Source organism: Seriola lalandi, unplaced genomic scaffold (assembly GCF_002814215.2).
Source record: "Seriola lalandi dorsalis isolate HSWRI2012SDOR001 ecotype SW California unplaced genomic scaffold, Sedor1 jcf7180002054246, whole genome shotgun sequence".
NCBI classification, from domain to species: domain Eukaryota; kingdom Metazoa; phylum Chordata; class Actinopteri; order Carangiformes; family Carangidae; genus Seriola; species Seriola lalandi.
Genome location: NW_019524799.1, coordinates 48,729 through 62,535, shown reverse-complemented (window position 1 = coordinate 62,535; position 13,807 = coordinate 48,729). Strand labels below are relative to the sequence as shown.

General features: G+C 39.5%; 1 protein-coding gene across 1 annotated transcript; it reads left to right on the top strand.

Moving 5' to 3' along the window:
* The first annotated feature begins 72 nt into the window (after window positions 1–72).
* On the top strand, window positions 73–12,687 carry mst1 (macrophage stimulating 1). The gene is made up of 18 exons (XM_023404538.2): window positions 73–341; window positions 825–969; window positions 2,310–2,425; window positions 2,521–2,635; window positions 3,463–3,599; window positions 4,239–4,359; window positions 4,529–4,647; window positions 6,503–6,671; window positions 7,181–7,311; window positions 8,283–8,385; window positions 9,063–9,199; window positions 9,345–9,377; window positions 9,487–9,601; window positions 9,690–9,767; window positions 10,549–10,695; window positions 10,788–10,894; window positions 11,193–11,332; window positions 12,306–12,687. Exons 1-18 carry the CDS (start codon window positions 293–295, stop codon window positions 12,465–12,467), a joined length of 2,124 nt encoding a protein of 707 aa, XP_023260306.1. The 5' UTR covers window positions 73–292; the 3' UTR covers window positions 12,468–12,687.
* Window positions 12,688–13,807: the final 1,120 nt, after the last annotated feature.

Below are 13,807 nucleotides of genomic sequence, written 5' to 3'. Positions count from 1 at the left end.
ACTGTTCATTAATGATTGATACATGTATTGATCGGCTGTGTTTTGGGGATTAGGGCCTCTGTTTGAATAAGAGCGCAGGGTTCGCGTGTGGGTGGTTGTGTTTTAGGCAGGATTTTTTTTTTTTTTGCTTTCTGCGTGGATTGCCACACTCCTTCTGAACATCTGGGGATTTTTCTCTTCTATCAGGGTGATCTACAGAAGAAAAAAAAAACCCAAATCGCCGCAGGATCCCAGTCTGTGGCCACACTATTATCCAGTATTATAAGTCTCTATCTACCACAGACCACAAACAATGAAACTGCTTCTGTCCTGTATTCTCCTGACAGTCGGACTGGTCACTGGTAAGAAAGTTTTATGATCCCTGTTTTTAATTTTAAATGACTAAAAGTTGTATTTGTTATGAGGATAATGACGTTTTGATTTGAATGTGTTTTTGGCAGCAGATTTTGAGTTTTCTAAGATTATGTCTTAAACTACAAAAATGAAGAAATCCCCAAAATACAACCAATAAATTATTTTCAGTTTAGTTTAATGAGTACAAGGAATTCAATTTAGTTCTGTGTAAATACATGCTAGTGATTGTTGTAGTTGTAGTGGCAGCAGCAGTAATATTAGTGGTGGTTGATTGTTTCAGTAACCAGATATGTTGCTCTTAAAAGCTTTTTCTGGTCTCAGCTGTTGGTCTCTTGGTCCAAAGGTTGTATGTGTGCAGGCTCATGCCCAAATGATGTAGTTGGTACGAGTTCAGTTAGCACCTGCACTCCAGGATAAATTTAAAGACAGCCTGTAGAAACCGCGGTTCTGGTTCTGTTGTGTATAAACAGGGTACCGCAGTCGTCTGAATGACTTCCAGCGCTCTGAGGGCAGAGAACTGGTTCCTACCTCCTGGAACTCAGCACGAGTGTTGCTGTTACAGGGCCTGAACCTGGAGGAGTGTGCCTTACGCTGCGCACAGTCACTGGACTGCAGGTATCCACATTAAACCCATTTAATACAGCAGGTTGTGATCATCACTAGGCACCTTTTTCCCCATGAGGCCATAAATAAAACAGCCTTATTATTTGTTATTTATGACTAACTACACAAATAAAAACAACTTTCTGGTTGCCAGGTTGTGAGCTCATATTTAAGAGATGTTGTGTAATATATTTTATTTGAGACTCAGTTGGACTTTAGAGCGTCAGGGCCAGACCCATTCACTAATGAGACTAAACGTTCACCCTTGACCTTGGAAGCATCAGTTGGCAAAACAATCCCAGCTCGATGGACAGTAGTAGCTGTTCAGAGGTTTTCAGTCATATCTCATGACCTTCATCAGCAGATAGAGTTTGCTCAGTTTTCATCAAAATGCTTTTTTTTTTAAATCTGAGCATCTTAAGGAGTTATCATGTGTGTTGTTTCAAAGTTCATTGTCATGGAGTGAAAACTGGGCAAGCTTCCTCTGCTGAGGAAGATCATGTGATATGGTCAAAAGCTCTAGAAAAACTTTTAAGGGACCTTGTGGTGAGACTGTTTTGCCATCTAGTCATTGATGACATGCTGTACTTTGCAAGTGTAAGTGTTCACGTCTTGTTATAAAGTGGAAAACCATTAATTTAGGGTTGTAGGTTGTATTAAAAAATATTGTTAATATCATTAATAATCCCTCATTGCACAGGAAAACTGTGTTTGCACACATTCTGTGTTGTTCTATTTAACCACCAACTACTATTGACCTAAAATCTGTGTAAATGCATTGACTCTGACACTAAAGAAATCTTCAGAAGCCGGTAACTAACATGAAAGTTTAGTTTGAAAAATAAACAGTGAAAAGAAAAAAAACATTTTTGCTATCCTCTTGTTCAAAACCTGTCTCGCTCCACAGACCTAATTAATTCCACCTCCAACTATGAGCTGTCAACCATGACATGATTGATAATAATGGAAATGTTATAACTATTTCAATTTTAATTTCAGCAACAACAGTTAATTACTCACAACACAGTCCTGTGGAATCACAATATATATTGGCACATAGCCTTTCTTATTATGGCTCTTACAAGTGCAGTGCATCATCAGTTGAAACAGGAAGTCGCTCTGTAAATTGTGATTGAGATCCGGACATTCGCTATTAATTAATGTAAATTAATGTTATTATTACTGGTAGAACTTAGGTTGTAATAAGGATGACAGGTCACAAACCTGAAATGTCTTTTTATATATGTGTCAGAAAATAAAGCTATTAATGATAACCCATAAATGTCTTCTATGTTTAAGTGTGTAGCCATTAATGTATAGACTTTTGACATGAAAATATCCCTCACCACCAGAGCGTTTAACTATGAGACACGTCCGACTGTCACCTGTAAGCATCTGCCCTGGGTGGGTGATGGCAGCAACGCAGAGGTGAAGAGAAATGTAAACTGTGACCTTTACGAGAAGAAGGGTGAGATTCACATGCGCTCACATTGTGTGACGGTACAGTGATCAGTTTGATGTGTCGGTACTGGAGTTGTTTAATCGTCTGTTTTCATTGTGAAGTCTATGTCAGAAAGTGCATCGTGGGGAAAGGGGAAGACTACCGAGGGAAGGTTTTCACCACAAACAGCGGCCTCACCTGCCAACAGTGGTGGTCCAAGTTTCCTCATGATCACAGGTGAGACTCATCCTCTGAGGAGTCATTAAGTCTTTCATACAGTGCAGTCCGAGGGTTTTAGGACATTGTTTCACTACATTGACTTTGAAATGAAATATGAGAATAGATTGGCGTTTCATCTTCACATGTGTTTAAAGGTCTTCACATTCATACTGGGTGAACAGTAAACGTCTCAAAACAGTGCAGAGACCGTGTGGTTGTCTGGCACGAACAACAAGTATACTTGGGTGTCGTCTGCATAGCAGATGTAGCGCCCAGTGAGACAAATCAAACCTTACAACAGAGCCTTTTCAGTGGCGTGACGGCTCTTAAAATACAACTAATTTGGTTAAAGGAGGTCATCCTGTATCCTGTAACCTTTCGATATACTCAGGTAAAAATGGAAGTAGAGAAACCGGTTGATAGTTCTCCACTTGCTACCACTCGTTGGTATAAATTCACCTCTAATGAGGAAAATGTGCTAATAGGAGGCAGAGCGGAGGTGAACACGAAGGAAAAGTGGGTGGGAGAGTGGGTGGGAAGTTGCAGAGGTTGCAGCAGAATGAAACCAGAGGTGGTGGAATTGACGGCAGTTCCGGGAGGCTTTCAGTGGAGCAAATGAAATAGTGCAGAGGTGTAACAGATTTAAGTTTGTTAATTTGTCCAGTTACTTCCTGTCTGAGTGCTACATTGTTGATCTGAAGTGGATTTAAACACCCACTTCAACCTTACAGTCAGACTCAAGTGTGCTTAAGTACAGAGCCAACACATCTGAAATGTGTCCTAATAACCTTCTGACTCCACTATATAACTATAAGACTCACTGGAAAACTCTCTGTCTGTCTCAGGTGGACTCCCACAGCTGCTAATGGCCTGGAGTTGAACTATTGCAGGAATCCAGATGGGGATCGAATAGGTCCCTGGTGCTACACCACGGATCCTGAGCGACGCTATGAAAGCTGCAACATTCCCCAGTGCAAAGATGGTACATGTGTTCATAACCACGCATTAAGCACATGTGATGGGTCATACTGTATTTATGGGTCCTGAAATTTCTAGGAGGTTTTCTATGTAATTTGCCACTAATTATGAGGAAAATCTAGACAATATTCAGAGAAAGTACAGACACAGTTTTAAAGAAAGAATTAGGAATATAAATTAGTATTTACTTCAGTGTAGTTTATAAGCAGTTGTAGATTTCCAGATGAATTTCCTTGAAAGAACCCCTTCAGTTTTAATGAGTTATTTAAACGCAAATAAATATTCATTTATTTGGTGAGTATGCTTACTTGTTATATACACATTTTAAAAAAATATTTTTGCATGTTCAGTTGACTTAATGTGCACTGACTAAAAGATGGTTACTTTAGTAAAAGAAAATTGTAATTAACAGGTGTACCAATTAAACACAGTCTCCATTTTCCCTGTAATTAGCAACAAATTACACAGTCTTCTCCAGGAACCTTCCTAAAAAATTCTAATTACATCAATTCCCTCAAAGGAGATTACTTGGAAATGATGGGACCTGTAAAATGAAGTGTTTCTGTATGTGCGATCTTTTCTTTACATCTTCTCACATTTCACACCTCTGACTTCGACGCTTTGTTTGTGGTTTTGTTTGCAGAGGTATGTATCACATGTAATGGAGAGGACTACAGAGGCCAGGTCGACCACACGGTGAGTGGCAGGGAGTGTCAGAGATGGGACCAGCAGTACCCCCACCAGCACATCTACCAGCCTGAAAAGTACTCGTGCATTCATTCCCACATTATCTGTCATGCACCTGTTTAGCCAAGTGAAACTGAAACTGAACCAACATGTAAATGTCACACGCGACTTTCTACTGATGCAGTCCTGTTAGTGCTTTGTTTTGTGACTGTGGACATCAATAAACGGCTCACATGTATTTTTCAGGTATCCCGATAAGAGTTTAGATGACAACTACTGCCGTAACCCTGACGCCTCTCCGGTGCCCTGGTGTTACACAACAGACCCTGAGGTGGAGAGAGAGAATTGCGAGATCAGCAAGTGCAGTAAGATGGTGCTTTTGTTACAGTGGCACTATTAGAAATGCTCATAATAAGATTAGAGCTGGAAAGATTGGGTAATCGCTTCAGTTATTTTAAGCAAAAGTGTTTGTGACATTTTACTGCTTTTCTTAATCTTCTATGATAGTAAATTGAATATCTTTGGGTTTTGGGCAGGGTGTTGGACAAAACAACACGTCTCACTATTTTATCACAGTTTATAGATCAACCGATTAATTGTCAGATGACTCAATGATCATGTCCTGTGTAACAGCAAAGGTTCGTTGGATTCAACCGGCTTGTTAGTTTCCTGTTTTGTTTTTTGTCATTAGTTCGAGAGGTGGGCCAAATTGAGTCGATATCTGCAGCATTAAGGAGACATAGTGGAATTAGGGAGTCTCATTTAGTCAGTATAATTAAATTTAGGAAAATCACCTTTTTGTTGTTTGTTCAAATTACCTCCCAAATTGTGAGACATTTCAGAATTGGGTCACACTTTATTTGGATAGTCCGGCTACAGAGAGTTTACAGATTGTTGTAACATTTCACTATTGAGCCTTTTTTCCTTCTGATGCTCAACTAATGTTCAACAATGTATATGCAAATATTATATACCATGTAATGGTTAGGGTTAGTCATGTTACAAATACTGTTACTGTAAACAAAAAAGATCCTGTTGGATTTAAGAGTAAATGTGGCGAAAGAAGCAGATGTTTGTCAGTAATTGAAGCCTGCATTGTCTCACAGGATGTTACGTTAATTCAAATGTTTTTCTTTATTTAATTTCTGTTTATAGGCTACATTTTATGTGAAAATGTTTATGTTTCCATTTAGTTTTTTACTGTGACCATGTTTTCATTTCATTAGTTTTCATTTGTAGTAGGAGTAGTAATACTACAATTATTTCACAAATATACATAAAAACTCAATTTAAAGCTATGATAAAAGGAAATAAGTAATTTGTACAATTATATATAAATTAAAAAATCAATAGCCTACTGGGGCTACTATGTTGGATATTTAAGAAATGACACAGCAAACAGACTCAAATGCTGAACTTTTAACTTCAGAGTATAAATAAATAAATAATCCAAACAGGGCATCAGTGTTTTATCCAAAATTTCGACAAGAGTTGTGCAAGATGAGCCTGGCAACACTGTTATTTCCACTGAGAGCAGAGATCACTGTAGCCTGAAAGTCTATAAGATAGCACCATCCTGTGGTGTAGCCAGAAACACAAATCACTGCTCCAAATAAATTCTCTTTATCATAACAAGCAACAAAAATATATAAAGAAAATACTACATATGTTCTTTTGTATTTACAGTATGTGTGTAAAATGGTCTGGAATAGTCAAACTAAAATCACTGACATACAGGACCACAATAAAATCCTCACTTTAATCTTTTCAATGTCACATTGTATACCATATATATTTATAGGATGAATACATTTTACTCTATACAGCAGAGTATGAATTATTCTCACACAATCAAGGACTTATGAAAAGAAAATTGTTTAATTGTATTTGTTAAATAGTTCCACACAAACATATTCAGTCTGACAGCATGGCTACTCTGTAGTTTATAGACCCAGTCTTTCTGTGTTATCATATTGGAAACACTGGAATATTCCTGCTGAAAAAAGCTGGGCTGAAAGAAATACCTCACCCAAAAATAAGATTTTTTTCAATTGAATATTGCAACATAAATTGAATATCCACAAAATCTCCTCTTCTCATTAATTGGTGAAGAGTCCTGCCCAGTGGGCCCACATCTAATAACCATCATCCTCTGTTTCATCCAAAGAAGATCTGTAACACAAAATTTAATTTCCTCTTCAATTTGCTCCTTCTGCCCAGCTGAGGTTCGCATTGAGAAGCGCTCCAGCTTCACCACCAACTGTTTCCGCAGCCGTGGGGAGGATTACCGTGGTAAAGTCAACGAGACAACATCGGGTATCCCCTGCCAGCGGTGGGACGCCCAGTATCCTCATGAGCATCCCTTCTACCCAAACACATATGAATGCAAGTAAGCATACCCAGATACAGCATGATGGAGGAAGGGGAAGAAGTTGAGTGTGGCTGAAAGGTAAAAGTACTTTGGGGTCACTTCCTTCACTCACCGCCTGTTGGTTTGAAAGTGTTCTGTTTGCCTCACACATGAATATTAATGTCAAGATGTCATTGCAGGGAATTTTCTTGCGATCTTATTTCTCTGCTGACAGTTGACAGTCGATGATAGATTGTCAGCAACTGCACATTAAAAATCGGGTTGCTCTATCTGAGTGACAATATAGATGTGAAATGAATATTAAGCTTATTTGTGACGCAGTGATCATTCATCATGACAAAATCAATTATGAGCTTTTCGTTCATCCATTTTTAGTAGAAGTTGCAAGAAGCATTGGTGTAATCTTCATGTATCTAAATTAGGGGGGCGAGGTCAATATCGTATGTCTGTTTAGCAGGTCATTTAATGCATCGCTGATCAGCCAGTGGACATTGTTTAAGCTGATTTGCGTGTTGCACTTCATCCAGGGGTTTGGAGGAGAACTACTGTCGTAATCCAGATGGGTCGGAGGCTCCCTGGTGCTTCACATCTGTGCCAGAGATGAGGACTGCTCTCTGCCTACAGATCAAACGCTGTGCAGACGACATAGAAGCAGAGGGTACAGCTCCTTGTTTCAGATTTGAGAAAAATAAAAGATAAATTCAGGCAATGTTGTAATGGCACTAAGATGGTGCAAATACTCACATGAGGATATACTGGGCTGCTGTAAACAGGATTCTGGAAATCTAGAGGTCATGGATGCAAGTCACCTCTAATGCAAACCCCCAACCCAAGGCATTTTTTGACTCATGGACTCCATTTTAATTTATTCAGTGAGCTATTAATGTACAGTCTACATTTTCTTCTTCTTGCTGAGAGGTAGATGCCCAGCCAGCAGCTGTTTGTCTTAGCTTAGCTGGTAGGAGGTTGTTTTTATTGTTCAGACAGAGCCAGGCTACCTGTTTCCTCTTATTTCCAGTCTTTATACTGAGCTAATCCAACAGGCTGCTGGTTGTAGCCTTATATTTAAGTCAAATCAAGTCAAATCAATTTTTATTTGTATAGCGCCAGTTCACAACAGAAGTTATCTCAAAGCACTTTCCAAACAGAGCAGGTCTAGACCCTCTCTTTATAATATTATTTACAGAGACCCAACATTTCCCACCAAGAGCAAGCGCTAGGCGACAGCGTCAAGGAAAAACTTCCTTTAAAGAGGCAGAAACCTCGAGTAGAACCAGACTCAGGGTGAACAGCCATCTGCCTCGACTAATGAATGAGAGAGTGGTATCTATCTTCTCATCTAACTCCCGCCAGAAAGCAAATATTTCCTTAAATCAAACTATGATAAACATTGCTGTAATTGCAACAGAGTTAAAGCTATGTCCACCTGTAATGCCATTATGAGGCTGTACAATTAAACTGGCCATGTAGTGTCCTCAGTTGTAGCTACGATGCTGCATGACGATAGGCATAGAACAGGAATTGGCAGTGTTCTATCAAATTCTATCAAAAACTTTTTTTTTTAATGACTTTCACTGAATTCCATCATTCATCAAGGTCACTGTCATGATAGCAATGTCTTTTTTTCAGATTGCTACCATGAAAATGGAAGAAACTACAGAGGAATGGTCCGAAAAACCCGTAAGGGGATCACCTGCCAGAAATGGAACGTTAATACACCTCACCGCACCAAGTACGCTGACCATTAAAGTCTTTCAAAGACAGATGATTTTCTGTATCTAACGAGAAGTTTACAGTCTGCAGGCCTTTGGGGGAGATTTACGACACAAGCTAAAGAACAGCTCTGCTCGCTTCCTCTATATTAAAGCTGTGTCCATTAGCGTTAGTACATACTAACTCTAAGCAGTGTGCTGCATGTTCACACTAGAAAAGTGACAAAACAAAGAATACTGAAAACAGTCAGTGCGCATGCAGAAAAATATTTGTAGTGTGCTATTCTCCAATAGTGCAAACAATATTCTCGCACAATGCAATGCTTAAAGGAAAGGGAGGAGCTGCTCACAACTGGAAAAGTTACATTTTTGGAAAAACATTTTTCTATTTCTTTGTTAAATTAAACTCAGAGATGATTCAATTGATTGAAATATAATGAGTTATTCCAGTTAGATATGTTGACTTCTTTTATAGGCTACTAACTAAAAAAATAGTTCTATAAAGATTACATACAGTACATACTTTACACGTTAGTCTGTTGTATGAAATTTGAAATTGAGCTGCTTCATGGTCCAGGAGGCAACATCCAATTGAAGAAAAATTGAAAAAGAAAAATCATAATTCCTCGCTCCACAAATTTGTGACATTTATGAGATGCTTATAGCTTTAACAAAAACAATCTTTGTGATATTCCAGGATAAACCCGAGGACCCATCCTGAGGCCAATCTGACACAGAACTACTGTCGTAACCCAGATGGGGACCAGCATGGACCCTGGTGCTACACCACTGACCCCAAAACTGAGTTCGACTACTGTGCCATCAAACAGTGTGGTACCGATACAGAACTCTGCCATCTTTGACTATCTGATGATGTTTAACTTAGTTTCATGCACTGTGTTGTGCAAAATTCATCCAGAGCTTCTGTTTCCTGACAGGCAATTTAACGATTCATCTGTTTCTTGATGTTTTCAAACAGCTGGAGAGAAAGTGTCCCTGACTGAATCAGTAGGTTAGTTTCTGAATGAATATGAAGTAAGATTTCCAAGCTGACAACGTGTCCTTGTGTATTTTCACGATAATATTTAATCTTTCTTCTGCATGCCTTTTTGCGAACACAGAGCCAGCTGATTTTAGTGAGTGCGGGAAGAGAGAGGACCGTGCCCAGAGCACGAGGTTGCGTATCGTGAATGGGATTCCTGGAAACTCGCCGTGGACAGTGAGTCTCAGGGACAGGTGAGTCTGAGAGCCCACTGTGTTTGGTCATGAACAGGTTAAATACGCTCTGCTGTGCTGTGTGTGACCTCTGACCCCTTGTGTGCAGGAAAGGAAACCATTTCTGTGGAGGATCCCTGGTTAACCCCAGATGGGTGATCAGCACCAAGCAGTGTTTCTCCTCTTGGTAAACTTTATTTATTTGAAGGTTTTTGGAGCACAACCCATCAGCAGGGCGCATCAGCAGAGTCATTTAAATTCATGAGCTGCCTGTTGCAAGCAGCCAAAATCCACCAGCGTTCAGGCAGAATAAGCAGAAAAACATTCCCAAAACATTAGCCTGCATGCTGAGGTGCAAAACAAGATTTATCATGAAAATGTAAGTAAAGTAGTTCACATTTTTTATTTATTCACCACCAACAAAATGATAAAAACTATCTCACACTAGGAACTAAAAGTCAGGATATCTCAGTCTCTTCTGATTTGATTTGAACAATAATTAGCCATGCTAGCAGCATTACTCTAATGGAGCTAATGTTGATCCAACCCATTGGTCCATATTGAAATATCAACAACTATTGGTTGGACTCACATGAAATTTGGCACAGATATCCATGTTGTCTAGACAGGGAATCCTAATGGGTTTTGTAAATTCCCAGACTTTTTCTCTAGTGCCACCATGAGGTTTTTACTGGATGGATTACCAAGAAATTTGATACACACATTCATGCATCCCTCACATTCATTTGGTGATCACCTAATATTATCTCCACTGGAATCATCAGTTCAAAATTAAAATTTTTCCAATATGTTGGCTTATGACCAAATACATAATGACATGCCCATCATCTTCAGCTGTACTTTGTGTTAAGCACTAGTTTGCACATGTTAGCAGACTAACATGCTAAACTACAATGGATGAACATAGTACTTATATTTCCATGTTACTTGTTTGCATGTGTTCACAGCTACGTGGACCTGCCCGGGTACTCGGCCATGATGGGGACACTGTTTCGTGATCCACAAGAAGGAGAGCCCGGTGTACAAACCATCCCTCTAACTAAGATCGTCTGCGGGCCCTCAGAGTCTCAGTTGGTCATGCTACAACTGGAATAGTGTGTACTGTCAAAATGTCCTCAGCTCACACACACGCGCTCACACACACACACGCTCAGACATACCAGTAATCTCCTTCTTCTTTCTTTAGCCCTGCCCAGTTTAATGAGCGTGTCTCTCAGATCTGCCTCCCTCCTGAGCGCTACATTGTAGCTGAGAGGACGACCTGTGAGATCGCAGGATGGGGTGAGACGAGAGGCAAGTATAATCCTTTAGAAATGATAATTTGACACTGAATTCACTACATGCTGCGCTTCATGCAACTACAATATGCTTCTTTTGCAGTGATTAATAATAGATTCCTTGGGACAAGCATCTTGTTCCTGCCCTTGAAGTAATGTTGCATCAAAAAGAGAAAGCTATTCAGACCGTTGAGCAACAGATGGCGTTGCTATTTCCAGAACCATTCAACATCTGTCCACCTTACTTTTCTTTTCCTCCATCTCTCTAAACACATTAGCTGCTAACTCGTTTCTCCTCCTTTATGTTTTCCAAGGGACTGGAGATGAGACTATCCTTAACGTGGCCCACATACCAGTTCTTAGTAACAAGGAATGCAACAAATACTTCAGAGGTCGTGTTCGTGAGAATGAGATGTGCACAAGCTCTTTCCAGGGTGGCGTAGGTGCTTGTGAGGTAGGTGTCCATACAAACGTGCCCAGCGTCAAAGCTTTACTGTCAGTTTTTGAGTGAAATATTTGTAGTTATCATTTGGAGCTGCAGCAGAATTTCTGCAATTACTATTTTCTTTTTGAGATTTTGCCTTAAGTAGATTGGTTACAGTATGCAGACATGACACACAGGCCAAACCCGAGATATTGTTGTTAATATGGTATACATCTTAAACACTAGGTCACCAGGATGCCCCAATACTGACCATTTTCTTTGGCAACTACTACAAGGTGCAATGGCATTAAAGGAATAGTTCAACATTTTCTTTCTTACAGAGAGTTAGATGACATACCACTGTCATGCCTGAGTTTTAAATATGAACTTACATCCTGCAGCTGTTTAGCTTAGCTTATAGCACAAAGACTGGAAACAGAGGGAAACACTGCAGGTAACGAACTCCGCCTACTAGAATCTATAAATATATTACGTTATACATATAAAGAACAAAATGAGCTTTTTCCAGTCTTTGTGGTGAACTATGCTAGCTGGTTGCTGGCTCTAGCTTCATATTTACATTCAATCCATTCAAAAACAGAAGTTTAAATATGGCAGTTTGTGGTGTAAAGGGGATTATGTGCCTTTCAGCTTTAGGTGAGCTGTTAGGTGGGTTGTGTTAACGTTGGGCAGAGGCAGGCCAAGTGTTGAAGCGAATATGCGTTTTAAACTATTCCTTTAATGGCCAAGAAGAAAGTGCTGAGAGAGTGCTAAAAAAGTTCAAATACTGATAGTGAGGAAAATCTTTTGATGATGAAAATCACTTTAAGCAAAGACCATATAGCTATTTATATGTTCCTATAAATCAAACACATTCACCATTTGGATAATGGAGGTGGACTGGACAAGATGTGACTGCAAGATGTTTCCAACCTCAGCAGTGACAGTCAGTCATAACAGAGACAAATAATGACTCTAGAGTGTTGTTCCTATGTGTCTGCAGAGAGACTATGGCGGCCCTTTGGCGTGTCAGAACAGGGAATGCTGGGTACTCGAGGGTGTGATCATCCCCATGAGGCGCTGTGGACATGCGGGACAGCCCAACATCTTCATCCGCGTCTCTGTCTATGTGGACTGGATCAAGAAGGTCATGGAGATGGCTTAAAGACGGGTACCGCCATTCAACAAGGGACTGATCAAATCCACTTTTAAACTCCTCTGGAGCAGTTATTCAGTTGACCATTTACATTTTTGTTCTTCTCAGATATTTCTTTTACAATTAAAAAATATAAATAATACACCAAATGTATAATGACAGTTTATTATATCGGATTTTATTATTATGAGTTTTAACATGCTTGTTTCATTAAAAGATGTAGAAAACATTGCAGGTAGATGCGCTTCTTCATGGAGAAATAGTTAAGAAGTTAATTTTTACATCCATGTACATTCAGTTGATTGTTTTAGGTGTATTGGTAGAGCCATTTTAAATTCATGAAGGGCCTGTTGCACCAGACAGAATAGGAAAAAAAACATTTACATTCCCAAAACACAATCATGTGCGCTAGGGTGCCAAACAAAAAAAGGCCATGCAGACATGATTTAGCATAAAAATGTATGTAAAGTTTTAAATTTAACTTTACTTTCGGCACCCCTGTTTAGTATTTATAAGCAGTATACAGACATTAAATAAATTGTTTTTTAACACACTATGATGTCGTTGCAAGCACTTTTAAGCATTTCTTTTACATATTTACTTTTCAAAAGACATATTTTCTATTATTACAACTATATTTACTATATTGTCTTTCATTACTGGTTTATACACCAGCCTCCACTTATGGCAGCCCACAGCAGGAGTTATAGTTGTTGACTCACAATTACATTATAGCATGTAGTCAACAATTTTATTAAATGTTTATGTGCTGCCTATAAATGCTAAATAGGCAGAGTTAAAGTAAAGTGTTGCCAGTTTTTGTTATTTATTCACCAAAAACTAAAGGATTTAAGGATCAAAACTAATTGTAGCCCCTCGGGTTCAGAGAAGAATGACTGGAGCTAATTAACTTCCAATAACAGAGGAGGTGTGCGGGGTTTGCAGCAGTTTTTAAGTTCCTAACATCCCCTGGAAATGCACCCTTTACCACAAAATGCCTCCCCTCCTCTCCCTGGCACTGAATGGAGCTCCAAAATACCTTCTTTGCCCCCAGCCTCTAAAGAAATCCCTTCTCTGCCTGTCTTTTGATGCCTGCCCCCACCTCTAAAGACATGCCTTTGTGCCTTATGCAGAACTGTATGCGCTGCACATTCTTTCTAGTTCTATAGGAGGATTTTTGTAACCCGGTCCTGATGAGCCCACGGAATTCAGCTTAAATAAACCTCAAGATCAGAGTCCAACCGAATCTCAGACACACCAGCCTGCAGAAGGCCACTGAACTCTCTCTGTCTGACACACACACATAGACACACACACACAATACTCTCTCATGCAAACCCCCCCCCCCC